The sequence below is a fragment of the Miniopterus natalensis genome, chromosome 20 (genome assembly GCF_054644295.1).
Source record: "Miniopterus natalensis isolate mMinNat1 chromosome 20, mMinNat1.hap1, whole genome shotgun sequence".
NCBI classification, from domain to species: Eukaryota; Metazoa; Chordata; class Mammalia; order Chiroptera; family Miniopteridae; genus Miniopterus; species Miniopterus natalensis.
Window position 1 is genome coordinate 2,673,901 of NC_142100.1, and position 14,838 is coordinate 2,688,738.

Consider the following 14,838-nt stretch of genomic DNA (forward strand, 5'->3'; position numbering starts at 1 on the left):
GGGTAGGGCTGTTTTTGTTTTTTGTTTTTAAAATTTTTAAAGGTGTACAGTGTGTTACTTTGGTAAGTGTGTGGATTGTGTGATTGCCCTTGTAGTTACATTTACTGCATTAGATAATCCTAGTGCAGTTCTGTTGTCGGTACTCATACTGTGCGTTAGATCTGCTGGCTGGCTTGCTGCTTGCCAAGGGCCTGCTGAGAGCGGGGCCCTGTGTGGGTTGCACGTGTGCGGAGCTGGCCCTGGTTGTGCCTGTGTGTGCTTTACTGCAGCAGTCCGGACACTGAACTGTAATCATTGTAGTGTGCAGGGGTGGAAAAGGCTCAGCGTCAGAGCTCCTTACAGGCACCCTGGCGTGTGGTTTGGAGCTACTCGGGCAGGGTGGGAGTGAGCTTCCTGAGGAGCATGAGCAAGTTGCCACGGGTTCTCACTAAATGCTCTTAGAAATGAGGGTGCCATTGATAGCAGGGCTCTGGCTACTCTGCAGGGTGGGGTGTGCAAGTTCACGTTCGGCACTGAAACACTTCGCATTGTGGGTAGAGGGGAAGCTGGCTGATAGGTAGGAAAAGGACCCTGCAAGGGGCAGTGCTGGTGGTAGAGATGGAGAGAGAGCGGGAATGATGGGACAGTCCTTGAGCACACTGGACAGTCAGCTCTTGGGTGTGTGACATGCATGTGCCCTGTTTCCCCGTGACATCTGCTGTTGGCCAATGCGGCGGGCAAAGCTCGGTGAAGGAGCTGCCCCTTTGAAGGACACTTGCATTTCAACAGGAGAGTGCTGGATCCAGAATCAAGATTGCTGCTCTCAGCCACTTTGGTTCACACATGTCAGTTTCTTCTATGAGACGATAGTCCCAAGTCAGTGATACCAATACTGATTGAATGGATTAAGCTGGGCCTTAAGCCAGACACCAGTGCCAGTGGTGCCACTCTGGCCAGCATTACAGAATGAATGGAAGACCAGAGCAGCTTAGGGAGTGTTTTTTTATACAGGAGCCTCCTGGGCAAGACGCCCTCTAGTGCCAGGAACTGTAGTGAGAAGTGGGTACAGAAAAGGCACCAAGGAAAATTTGCTTTTGCACTAGACTGACTTCTGCTTGTTTTCTGTCTCCAAGTTTCCTAAACGTCCTGGCTGTGCCCCCACCCCCCAGCTTCTCCGGCTAGCCTCCTCTCATGGCCTTTGGGAGACCAGGACGCTGAATCATGGGCTCCCCTCTGCCAACCCAGAGGTGTCAGGTGCTTTTTCAGGGACTGAAACTTTCCAGCCACCTCCCCTGGTGGGGCTTTCTATCATGACATCTTGGCCACTCGGACACTTGCTCTTTAGATAATAATTGAGACCTAGAAATTCAGTTCATGAATAGGTGCTGTTTCTAACCCATATACCTCTTTACAGGTATTTGCACCTCAAGCCGGCAGCTGTGACTGGGAGGTGGCTCGCTGGTACTCTTTGAAATAGTTGCTGCTTTGATGTTTAGTCAAATGGCCTAGGAGACCTGCCCCTAGGTCCTCCCAAGTCCCCAGCACCTGAAGGCAGCCTGTCAACCCAGTAGCACTTCCTTCCCCTGGCTGTGCGCCCGCCTTTTCCCTGTCCCGTTAGCACAGTCTCAGTGTGGGACTTTGCGTTTGCCTGTCCCAGAGCGCAGCGCTCAGCTGGACCAGGGGAGTCAGTGGCTAAAGAGACGGCTTCCAAGGATGGGCTTGGTGGAGGGTGGGAGCCTTTTCTGAAGCCCTGGAAAGAGGCCCTCGTTGGAGAGAAATACTGTGGGCCTGCGGCGGAGGAGAAGCCCATCTCTCCGGCCCTCCTGTTCCCCCTGCAGGTGAGCTTCCAGCCTCCCTACCTTTCCTTTTTGCAGGTTGGATTGGCACAGTCTGATCTCTCCCTGGCTAAGACAGCGGCGGTCCGGGCTGCACACCAAGGGCCAGAACTTCATGCTGGAGGATTCCACCTTCTGGATCTTTGGGGGCTCCGTGCACTATTTCCGTGTGCCCAGGGCATACTGGAGGGACCGCCTGCTGAAGATGAAAGCCTGTGGCTTGAACACCCTCACCACGTGAGTGCTGCCCCCATGCCTGTTCCCTGCGGGGCTTCTGGAGTCTGCGTCCGGTCATCCTCGTGGGAGCCCGGGGTCGCCAGGATGGGTGAGCCCTGGCAGACCCTAACTCGGGCAGCCTCTGACAGGAAGACAGCTTCCCTTTTCCTAATCCCTGCAGCACTCCCCATCAGTGGGGATGAGGGATGGGGGTAAGTAAGGTCTGGGGGCGAGAGAGAGCAATGGTGTGCAGAGGAGGAGAGGATAGGTGTTGGAGATGATTGAATTAGTCATTTTTCAAAACAAGCACTCCACCCCCAACTTATACAGCAGATGAGTGTAATCTTCCTCAAAATAGCTACCTTGGGAAGCTGACGTTAGCATCTTCAGCACTCCTTTTTAGAAGTATCTTCAGAATGCTGTGTTTTCATTCTGGCTCCTCGCACAGTGACTGGGACGGGTTGGCACTCAATGAAATGCTGAATGTGTGAATTAGTTAAAAAATAGGCTCAGTGGTGAACAAATTTTGATCTTTTCATGGATTTATTTTTCAAAATTGCCAACAGATATTTGGATTCAAGTCTAGAAAATAAAGTGGGTTATCAGACTGTATTCTATTTTCAGGCAAAAATGTGATTACAAAGCAAGAACATGGATTTTCTTGGGTAGTTTATGAACTGGCTTTGAAGACAGTTTCTAAAGAGTTATAGGAATACTCTGAGCTATGACAGGGTAGTTGAAATAAATGCGTATGGTTTTCTAGAATCCTTCAAAGGATCCATTTATTTGCAGATGTGGGTTCTGATCCTGGGGGTACAGTCACATGCTGTAACACTCTTGAAGCTTGTAGGAATGTTGCAGGACAACCATTTTGCCTTATAAAAGCAGAGTAGTCTACTTGCTGAAACACAGAACTCCTGGGTCTGAAGTGGAACAAGCCAGCCCCCCTTCCGCTCCACTGTGCACTCGCTGAGGGCCCTGCGGGAGCCATGGGCGGGTGGGAGTCCGGGAGAGGAGCAGCTGTTAACTGCTGCCACCAGGTGTAACTCCACGCTCTGCGCTCGGGTTGGGCCCTTAAAGGACTAACTTCACTTCCTCCCCTTCTCTTTGGTTAGAAGCTCCCTCCTGTTAGAGGGCTTGGAGCTGATACTCTAGTAAAGACTAGGACTGGTAACCGAGGTGCTCTCTCTCTTCCTCTACGTTGAACCATCTTTCCTGTAAAGTTACTTCTTTTTCTTCAATGAAGAGAGAGGGAAGGGGGGTGGGAAGGGGAGCACAGCCTGAGCTACCCTGTGGTCATGTCTCAGCATCAGCCACGTCTCACATCTTGTTGGCCTCCCTCCCCTAAGGAGGTGAGCTCTGCATCCCCTGGGCCTGGCCCTGGGTTCTCTAAGGCCCCTACCTCTCTTCACTGAGTTCTTGGTTTCAGTTCTGACATCACTAAGACAATGCGCCCAGAAAATGTATCTTTCAACCATCATAGGGGTTTTAGGGATAAATAAGCGAATCTGGAGAGGAAGTGGAATGGATGAAAAGGTCATGCCTGTCATCTTTCCTGTTCCAGCTACGTTCCGTGGAACCTCCACGAGCCACAGAGAGGCACGTTTGACTTCTCCGAGAACCTGGACCTGGAGTACGTGCTGCTGCTGCATCTGTGACCTGCCTGGGGCTGGGGTCCACGAAGGGGGCTGGTGGGGTGATCGGGGACCATAGTGTATCTCAGTTCTGCTTGGAGAGCCAGGGGGAGCCTGAGGCCCAGAGCCTGTTCTCAGGACATTGACAGGCTGCACCGGGACCAGATGCTCTCCAGCTGTGAACTTGTTACTCTGCGTGATCAGGCCCCCTCAGAGCCCAGCCCTGCTCACTGCAGCCCAGAGGTGCCTCCTCCTGGGTCAGCCCTGCTCTGCAGTGGGGTCTCGCCACCTGTGCTGGGATAGGGGCTGCCCCTTGAGGCAGCAAGGCTGTTGGGGTCAGGGCCATTGTGAGGACCCGTCCCCTGTCTCACACCTTTCGCCTCATGACCTTGTGGGCTGTGCAGAGGGTCTTGGTCTAGGAGCCGGTGAGAACCCCGCTGCCAGGGCCTCAGGCCTATGACCAGAGGTGTAGGACTACCTGCTCTGCTGGGGGTCATGCTTGGCCTTCCCTTCACTCAGCCCTGTCTGTGGTTGAGAGGAGGGCAGGGAGCAGAGCATCCGGGCAGTTCTGCCGCCTGTGGTGTGTGCGGGCTGGTCCTACCATGTGCTCAATGTCCTCAGAGTTGCTGACATTGATCTTCCCAGGGCCTTTGTCCGGCTGGCTGCAGAGATTGGGCTGTGGGTGATCCTGCGTCCTGGCCCCTACATCTGCAGTGAGATCGACCTCGGCGGCTTGCCCAGGTGAGCGGGCTTATTTGGGCCTCTGGCCACAGCTTGAGTTGTCCTGTGCGCTTGTGTAAAATGTGAATCACAAACAGGTTTAGTTTTGCTTTTAAAGTGTATTTGTCCATTTTGTACGGAAGTTCCTTTTCAGAATAAGTAGCACCCAAAGGGGGTCATTTTAAATGATGTCATCATTGTCCTTGTCTAATTCCATGTGGTTCTTCTGTGGTGAGTACAACAGAGGGCAGCTGTCCCCAGGCCTTGCACGTCACCAGGCTGTGAGTTGGGCCCTCAGTCTGGCTGTCTGTCTGCTCTGGATATCACTTTCCAGTCTAGAAAACCAGGAAAATTGCCCACTGGGCGTGGCTCAGCGGTTGAGCATCGACCTAGGATCCAGGTCATCAGGGTTTTATTCTTGGTCAGGGCACATGTCTGGGTTGCGGTCCCCAGTTGGGGGCGTGCAGGAAGCAGCCGATCAGTGACTCTCTCATCACTGATGTTTCTATCTCTCTCTCCCTCTCCTTTCCTCTCTCTGAAATCAATAAAGATATATTTTAAAAAAACCACAACGGTCCGGATAATCAAACCTGCCTGCCTATTTCTTAGGGATGTTACCAGCATTTATTTATTAAAGTCCAAGTATTTTTTTAAAGCATTTTTTAAAAAAATATTTTTTTTGTATTGATTTCAGAGAGAGGAAGGGAGAGGGAGAGATAGAAACATCAATGACGAGAGAGTCATTGATTGGCTGCCTTCTGCGCGCCCCTTACTGGGGATGGAGCCCACAATCCAGGCATGTGCCCTGACTGGGAATCGGAACCGTGAATTCCTGGTTCACACCAGCTGGGCTAAAGTCCAAGTATTTTCATAAAGTATAAAAGAAACAAATTATTGCTTTTGTTTTGTCTCTTATCTTTGAGTTTCAGGGCCTAGTGAGTTATCTTGGGATGTGTAGTGTCCATTGAAGCCCTAGAGTGCTGTGTGGCTGGAGTAGAAATCTGGACAAGAATCACCTGCTACCACATTCACTCATCCTCATCAGTGAGAATAGGGGTAACCTTCCCCATCCTTACTTTGTTCCAGGTGGTTAGGTCTGCTCCTCCCTCACCTGTGCCACCCCAAGGGGGAGGGAGGCTGGTCCTGTTTGCCTGGCTGACTCCAGCGGGACCAGCTTCTCCCCACAGGGCAACCACCAGCCTCCCTCTAGTTATGTTTTGTTTTTCTCTGGTTTCCAGCACTATCCAGCTCTGCCCCAGGGGCACAGGCAAGCTCTGTCTCCATCTCCTTCACTACCCAGGATCACCTCTCTGCCGCTGTGCCACTCAGCTTCAAGAGTGGCCTCAGCAAGGCTGTGCACACAGCCAGAGTGTCCCCACACACCTGGGTTGAGAAATCTGTGTCAGCGAGAAGTCTCTGGCTCAGAGCAGGCACAGGAGGAGGACAGGGTGACGTCTTACTCAGCTCAGAAGCAGCAGCAGCTCCAGCACCAGACCTCCTTGTGCAGCTCCTGTGCATTCAGGCCTGGTCGGTTGCATAGAGGATGAGCACATGGCCGAGCCAGGCAGGCCGAGTGGGAAACGCTGGGAAATGGGCAGCGCCCACGGGGGTGAGAAGCTGGTCCTGCTCCACGCGAGGTGGAAAGCGGAGGTGTCAGTGCAGAGGAGACTGCTCTCCCCTCATGCATTTTGATCTAACATTGATAGTTTCTGACCTGTTCAGGACTTTTAAATCACAACCTTTCTAAGTGCCTTTAGTAAGGAAATATGAGTGTTTTCTCAGAATTTCAAATGAGCTCTGGAACTCATGCCCCATGTTCACCTAGGGAATGGGGGCCACACAGACAGGTTGTGGGAAGAGTTAATCTTGCTCCTCCCCTGAGCTGAACCCTGAATAGCTGAAGCAGATGATGCAGATGAGCCAGATCAGCAGATGGGCCAGATCGGCATGAGCTGCAGCTGGACCAGAGCAGGGAGGGGGATTAGCCTGCACAGCCTGTTTCTGGCTTGCTTTCTGGGTGACACTGGAGGCTGCCTTTGTTCTTCAGTCCCAGCCTAACACCTTTGGCTTCACCCTTTATAGAGAGATTGTGGTGTAAATGCTTGAAGACTGGGCCTCGAGTCCAGTGAAAAGCTTTTCTCACTGACTGGCAGCCAGACTTGTAGCCATGAAGCTGGACATAAATTGCCTCCAGGCTGGTGTCCCCCCGTCAGAGGTGCAGGGCTGAGTGCAGGGCTGGGGCTGGGCCACCTGTGCTCCTGAATCCCTTGTAACAATCTGCCTCCCTAGCTGATGGAGGGAGTGGAGTGGGAGTGTCTCCAGCCTCATCCTGAGCACACTCAAGCGACTTCCTTTTCTCTCCACCATCACCCTCCCCAGAGCCACCCACAAACAGTGGAACTAATTCCCACCACCCCCTTTTTTATTCAAGCTGGCTGCTCCAAGACTCTGGCATGAAGCTGAGAACAACTTACAAGGGCTTCACCGAAGCAGTGGACCTTTATTTTGACCACCTGATGTCCAGGGTGGTGCCCCTCCAGGTAAAAGCAAGCAGACTCGGCTTTGATCTTCACCTGCCTTCCTACAGGCAGTGAATAGCGCAGGTTAGCTCTCAGACAGAGGGGCTCACGGTTCCTTTCAACACAGGAGCACATGTCTTCCCACAGCCTGAGACCTACAGTTGGAGGGGCCTGCAGTGCTTGTCCTTTAGGCCCGCCTGTTTCAGTGCCTGGGGCGGCAGGTGCTGAGCCAGGGACAGGTGTGAGGGCTCGCGTTGCTCCCAGTGCCAGAGCTGCCGCACTAGATGTCCTGGCAACTGAAAAACCCGTCAGGGTCCCAGCAGCACAGTGGCTCAGTTCTGTCGAGAGGAGCACATATGGATGGGCCCTTGCCTGTGAGACAGTAGGACACTTTGTAATTATAAAAGGTATATCCTGCTACCAAAAAGGTGCTGCATAGCACACGTTTATTATTCAAAACGTGTTAAAATGATTTGGGGGAGAAAGTATCTTAACATTACATGTAATAATCGAAGCAATAAGAAAGCAGGAATAGAAATGATTAACCCAATTGCTTATGCAAAACAGGAGGAGTGATACTGACTAATACAGCTACGAATCAGTGCGTCAGTAAAAGCAGCTCTCGAGTCAGTGGTGTGGAGGAAACACCACGTAGATCAGAGGAACTGTTTGATCATTTGGAGGGTAGGTGAAGAAAACACAGGAACCCAGTTAAGTTTGAATTTTAGATAAACGAATAATTCTTTTTAGTATGAATACGTTCCAAATGTTGCCTGGGAAATACATTTAAAAATATTCAGCCCTGGCCGGGTGGCCCAGTTGGTTGGAGCCCTGTCCTGTATACCAAAAGGTTCCGGTTGATTCCTGGCCAGGGCACGCACCTAGGTTGTGGGTTTGATCTCCTCTGTTGGGGCTCTTATGGGAGGCAACCAATCGATGTTTCTTGCTTACATCGATGTTTCTCTCCCTCTCTCTCTAGAATCAATAAAAACATATCTTCAGGTGAAGATAAAAAAAACCATTTATTGTTTATATAAATAATTGTAAATTCAAGTATAACTGCGTGTATTGTATTTTTATTTACTAAATCTGGCAATCCTAAGAATGAAAGAAGCTAGGAAATTATTAGCCTAGGTTTTTGCAAGGAGGTTGGAATTGCTGAGCTGATTCAGCACATTGGGTGGTGGAGGTGGGGGCAGTAGGGAAGGCCATGCCAAGAGTATGGACAGAAGCGTTCTTAAATGTGGAGCTGGTATACACAATCTAATTTTTTTCTGAGTATAATAATTTTACTGTGGTAAAATATAAAATTTACTATTTTTAACCATTTTTAAGTGTACAGTTCAGTGGCATTAAGTACATTCACATTACTGTGCAAACATCACCACCATTTATTTACAGAACTTTATCTTCCCAAGTTGAAAGTCTGTCCCTATTAAACACTGACACCCTCTGTCCCCTCTCCTTGGGCCCTGGCAACCATCATTTTACTTTCTGTCTCTATGAATTGGACTACTCTAGGGACCTCGTATAAGTAGAATTATTCAGTAGCTGTCCTTTCGTGACTGGCTTCTTTTACTTAGCACTTCTTTTACTTAGTGTCTTCAAGGTTTATCTGTGTTGTAGCATATGTCAGAATTCCTTTTCTTTTTTTAAAAAGGCTGAATAATTTTCCATTGACATATATATCAGCCACTCTTGAGTGGGCATTTAGGTTGCTTTTGCCTGTTGTGGACGATGCTCTATGAACGTTGGTGTGCAGACCTCTGTTCAAGTTCCTGTTCTCACTTCTGTTGGATATATGTTCAGGAGTAGTATTTCCAGATTATATAGTCAGTCTGTGTTAAAGTTTTTAAGGAACTGCCATGTGTTTTCCACAGCTGCACCATTTTATATTCCCATGGGAATCCGATTTCTCACTGGTTTTCTGGTTATTTGATAAAAGCCATCCTAATGGACATAAGGTGGGGCCTCATTGTGGTTTTGATTTTAATTCTGTAATGATTAGTGACGTGGAGAATTTTTTCATCTTCTTACTGGCCATTTGTATATCTTCTTTAGAGAAATGTCTATTCAGATTCTTCGCCCATTTATTAAGATATTTCTTTTTTTAAATTGATTTGGGAGAGAGAGATTTGTTTCACTTATTTATGCATTCATTGGTTGATTCTTTTCTTTCTTTGCTTTTATTTTTTCCCATCACCATCTATCCCCCTACACCCCCTCCATCCCCCCACAGTCACCACGCTGTTGCCCATGTCCTGAGTTCTTTCCCTTTTTTTCTTTTTGCTCAATCGCCCCCCCCCCCCCCCCCGGCCCTGCCTGCCTGCTCTCTGTCTAGGAGTCTGTCTCTGTTTTGCTTGTTAGTTCAGTTTGTTCATTAGATTCCACATGAGTGACATCACGTGGTACTTGTCTTTCTCTGGCTGGCTTATTTCACTTAGCCTAATGCTCTCCAGGTCCATCCATGCTGTTGCAAAGGGTAAAATTTTCTTCTTTTTATGGCGAAGTAGTATTCCACGGTGTAGATGTCCCACAGCTGTTTTATTCATCACCTACTGATGGGCACTGGGCTGCTTCCACATCTTGGCTATTGTAATAATGCCGCAATGAACATAGAGGGGCATATATTCTTTCCAGTCAGTGTTTCAGATTCCTTCAGATGAATTCTCAGAAGTGGAATCACTGGGTCATAAGGCAGTTCCATTTTTAATTTTTTTTGAGGAACCTCCACACTGCTTTCCTCAGCGGCTGCACCAGTCTGCATTCCCCCCAGCAGTGCACAAGGGTTCCCTTTCTTCCACACCCTCGCAGCACTTGTGTGTTGATTTATTGATGATTGCCACTGTATCAGTGAGGTGTTTTCTCATTGTGGTTTTAATTTGCATCTCTCTGATGACTAGCGATATTGAGCATTTTTCATAAGTTTCTTGGCCATCTGTATGTCCTCTTTGCAGAAGGTCCTTTGCCCATTTTATTATTGGGATTGTTTTGTTTTTTTGGTGTTGAGTTTTATAAGTTCTTTATAAATTTTGGATATTAAGCCCTTATCAGATGTATCAGCAAATACATTCTCCCATTCAGTGGGTTGTCTTTCCATTTTATTGATGGTTTCCTTTGCTGTGCAAAAACTTTTTTAGTTTGATGTAGTCCCATTTTTTCATTGTTTTTCTTTTGTTTCCCTTGCCTGAGGAGATATATTAGAAAAAATATTGCCATGAGAAATGCCTGAGATTTTACTGTCTATGTTTTCTTCTAGGATTTTTATGGTTTTTGAGTCTAATATTTAAGTCTTTAGTCCATTTTGAGGTTACTCTTCTGTGTGGGTAAGAATGTGGTTTAGTTTATTTTTTCCATCTATCTGCCCAATTTTCCCAACACCATTTATTGAATAGACTATCTTTACCCCATTATATGTTTTTGCCTCTTTTGTCAAATATTAATAGACTGTAAAGGCATGGATTTATTTCTGGGCTGTTGGTTGATTCTTTTATGCACACTGACTTGTGATCGAACCCCCAACGTTTGCATATTGGCCAGTGAACTACCTGGTCAGGGCTCTTTGCCCATTTTTAATTTTTATTTTATTTTATTTTTTTAAATATGCTTTTATTTATTTCAGACAGAGGAAGGGAGAGGGAGAGAGACAGAAACATCAGTGATGAGAGAGAGAGTCATTGATCAGTTGCCTCCTGCATGCCCTTTCCCTGACTGGGAATCGAACCGTGACTGAGCCTTGCTGGCTGGGTTCTTTGCCCATTTTTTAATTGAGTTTTTTGTTGAATTATAGAAATCCGTGTGTTGTTGTTCTTGTTGTTGTTTTTAATATATCTTTATTGATTTCAGAGAGAGGAAGGGAGAGGGAGAGAGAGAGAGATAGAAACATCAATGATGAAAGTCATCATTGATTGGCTGCCTGCTGCATGCCCCCCACTGGGGATGGAGCTTGCAACCCGGGCCTGTGCCCTGACGGGGAATTGAACCGGGATCTCCTGGATCCTAGGTCCATGCTCAACCACTGAGCTACTCCCGGCCGGCGAATTATAGGAATTCTTTGTATGTGATGGATATCAGTCTTTTATCAGCTAGGTGATGTGCAAATATTTTCCCCCATTATGGAGGTTGCCTTTTTACTCTTGTTGTGTCCTTTAATGCACAGAAGTTCTACATTTTTATTAAGTCTAACATATCTATTTTCCTTTTCTTGCCTTTGTTCCATGTCCAAGAAATCATTGCCAAATCCAGTGTCACAAAGCTTCTCTCCTGTGTTTTCTTCTAAGAGTTTTATAGTGTTAGCTCTTACGTTTAGGTTATGATCTATTTTGAGTTAATTTTTGTATATGGTATAAGGTAAGGGTTCAACTTGATTTTTTTGTATGTGGATATCCAGTTTTCCTCACAACCATTTGTTGAAAAGTTGAGTGATCTTTTCACCCTTGTCGAAAATCATTTGACCATACATGGGAGAGTTTATTTTTGGCCTCTGTTCTATTCCACTGGTTTATATATCTGTCTTTATGCCAGTACTCACACCCTTTTGATTACCATAGCTTTGTAGTAAGTTTTGAGATTAGGAAGTGTAAGACTCTAACTATATTTCATTTTTTTCTACATTGTTTCAGCTATTTAGAGTCCCTTGAGAGTCCACATGGATTTTAGGATAGATTTTTATATTTCTGCAAAAACATCATTGGGATTTTGATAACGACTGCATTGAATCTGTAGGTCACTTTGGATTGTATTGACATCCTAACAATATTAAGTCTTCCAATTTATGAACACAGGGTGTCTTTCCATTTACTGGTGTCGTCTTCAATTTCAGCAATGTTTTGTTTTCAGTGTACAAGTATTTTGCCTCCTTGATTAAATTTATCCCTAAGTGTTTTAATCTTTTTGATGCCGTTGTAAATAGAATTATTCAATGGTAGTGTATAGAAACAGAATTTCGCCCTGCTTAGCAGTTGAGCGTTGACCTAGGATCCAGGCGATCAGGGTTCGATTCCCGGTCAGGGCACATGCCTGGGTTGTGGGCTCGATCAATGACTCTCTCATCATTGATGTTTCTATTTCTCTCTCTCCCTCTGCTTTCCTCTCTTTGAAATCAGTAAAGATATATATATATATAAAAGAAACAGAATTTCATATTTCATGTGTGGATTTTGTATACTGCAAGTTTGCTGAATTTGTTTTGCTAATAGTTTTATTCTTGTGGACTCTTTATGGTTTTCTACATATATGATCATGTCTTCAAAGAGAGATAATTTTACTTCCTCCTTTCCAATTTGGGTGCATTTATTTATTTATTGCCTAACTGTTCTGGGTCAGACTTTCAATACTATGTTAAATAGAAGTGGTGAAAGCAGGAATCCTTGTCTTGTTCTTAGCTTTAGAGGAAAAGCTTTCAATCTTTTACCATTAAATATGAGTTTGACTGTGGGCTTTTCATATATAGCCTTTATTATGTTGAGATAGTTTTTGTGTATTTTTAATTTGTTGCGTGTTTTTTATTATGAAAGTATGTGGAATTTGGTCAAATGCTTTTTCTGCATTGAGGTGATCGTGTGTTTTTTCCCCCCTTCATTTTGTTAATACAGTGTGTTACATTGATTTTTATTCAACCATCCTTGCATTCAGGAATAAATTCTACTTGTTCATGGTGTATAATCTTTTTAATATGCTGTTGAATTTGGTTTGCTAGTATATATATTTTTTAATATCTTTATTGATTTCAGAGAGAGGAAGGGAGAGGGAGAGAGAGAGATAGAAACATCAATGATGAGAGAGTCATTGATCGGCTGCCTCCTACACACCCCCAACTGGGGATTGAGCCTGCAACCCGGGCATGTGCCCTGACCAGGAATCAAACTGTGATCTCTCGGGTCATTGGTTGATGCTCAACCACTGAGCCATGCTGGCTGGGCTGGTTTGCTAGTATTTTGTTGAAGAGTTTTGTATCAATATTCAGGAATATTTGTCTGTAGTTTATTTCTTTTCTTGTAGTTTATTTTTTTTCTGATTTTGGTAATACTGCCCTCATCAAATGAATTTGGGATGTTCCCTATTTTTAAAATTTTTTTGGAAGAGCTTGAGAAGGATTGCTGTAAATCTCTTCAATCATGATAGATCTGTTAAGGTTTTTTATTCATGATTCAGTTTTGGCATTTTTTGTATTTCTAGAATTTGTGTATTTCATCTGGGTTATCCAATGTGTTGGCCTATCATTGTTCATATTCTTCTTTTACAATCCTTTTTATCCTTATAAAATTGGTAGCAATATCTATTTTGTTTCTGATTTTTAGTTATTTGAATCTTTTCTTAGTTAATCTAACTAAAGGTTTGTCAATTTTGTTGATCTTTTCAAAGAACCAGCTCTTGGTTTTATTGATTTTTCTCTATTGTTTTTCTGTTCTCTATTTTAATCTCTACTCTCATCTTTATTATTATTTTTTTATACTTTTTGCTACCTTTGAGTTTAGTTTGTTTCTCTTTTTCTAGTTCCTTAGGGTGAAACGTTAGGTTGTTGACATGAGACTATTCTTTTTTAATGTGTTCACAGTTTAAATTTCCTTCTAGGCACTGCTTTCTGTGCATCCCATGTTTGTTATTTGTGTTTTCATTTTCTTCGAGGTAATTTCTAATTTCCCTTTGAGCCACTGGTGTTTAAGAGTGTGTTGTTTAATTTCCACATATTTGTGAATCTTCTAGTTTTCTTTCTGCTGTTGGGATCTAGTTTCATTCTATTGTAATTGGAAAAGATACTTTTTATGATTTCAATATTTTAAAATTTATTAAAATTTGTTTTGTGTCCTAAGGTATGATCTATCTTGGAGAATATTCCATGTGTACTTGAGAAAAATGTATTTTGTGTGATTGTTGGGTGGAGTGTTCTATATATATATTTTAGGTCCAGTTGATCTCCGGTGTTGTTCAAGTCCTGTATTTCGTTATTAATCTTTTGTCTTGTTGTTCTATTATTGAAAATGGGGTGTTGAAGTCTCATACTATTATTATAGTGCTGTCTTTTTTCCTGTTCAATTCTATTAATATTTGTTTCATATATTTTGGAGCTCTGGTGTTTGGTGCATACATGTTTATAATTATGATATCTTCTAAATAGACTTTTTTATCATTTATATGTTATATAACTACATAAATATGTATGTATGTATTTATAATATATAATACCCATTCTTGTCTCTTCTAACAGTTTCTGATTTTAAGTCTCCGTGCTCTCTTTTGGTTACTTTTTGTACAGAATATCTTTTTTCCATTCTTTAACTTTCCATTTATGTGTGTCCTTAGACCTAAGGTGAGTGTCTTGTAGACAGGGTACAGTTGGATACTGATTTTTTAATTCATTCTGCAAATCAATGTCTTTTGGTCAGGGAAGTTAATCCATTTACATTTAAAGTAATTTCTGATAGGAAAGCACTTACTTTTGACATCTTGTTATTTGTTTTCTGTGTGTCTTATAGCTTTTTCTCCCTCATCTCCTCCATGGTTGTTTTTTTGTTTTTGTTTTTTGTATTTAGTTAATTTTTTATATTGATAAGTTTTGATTAACCTTTTAGTTCCTTTTGTGTATATTCTATAGATATCTTTTTTTAAAAAAAAAAAATATCTTTATTGATTTCAGAGAGGAAAGGAGAGGGAAAGAGAGAGATAGAAACATCAATGAAGAGAGAGTCATTGATCGAGCCCACAACCCGGGCATGTGCCCTGACCGGGAATCGAACCCTGATCGCCTGGATCCTAGGTCGACGCTTAACCACTGAGCCACACCCGGCCGGGCATATTCTAATTGATATCTTAATTGTGGTTCCCACTGGTATTACATATACTGTCCAAAAGTTACGATATTCTGTCCTGTGTTTAAACAATTTAACTTTAATCACATACAAAAACTGTACTCCTTTACAGCTCTGTCCCTTTGTT

At 44.4% G+C, this 14,838-nt stretch overlaps 1 protein-coding gene across 1 annotated transcript in view; it reads left to right on the plus strand.

Annotated features, from left to right (window-relative positions):
- The window catches only part of GLB1L2 (galactosidase beta 1 like 2), a 45,953-nt gene that overhangs the window by 10,849 nt on the left and 20,266 nt on the right, over positions 1-14,838 (plus strand). Inside the window, exons 2-5 of the mRNA XM_016215926.2 lie at positions 1,854-2,051; positions 3,595-3,663; positions 4,310-4,405; positions 6,816-6,924. Of these exons, the coding sequence (XP_016071412.2) occupies positions 1,854-2,051; positions 3,595-3,663; positions 4,310-4,405; positions 6,816-6,924 (472 nt within the window). The remainder of the gene's footprint in view (positions 1-1,853; positions 2,052-3,594; positions 3,664-4,309; positions 4,406-6,815; positions 6,925-14,838) is intronic.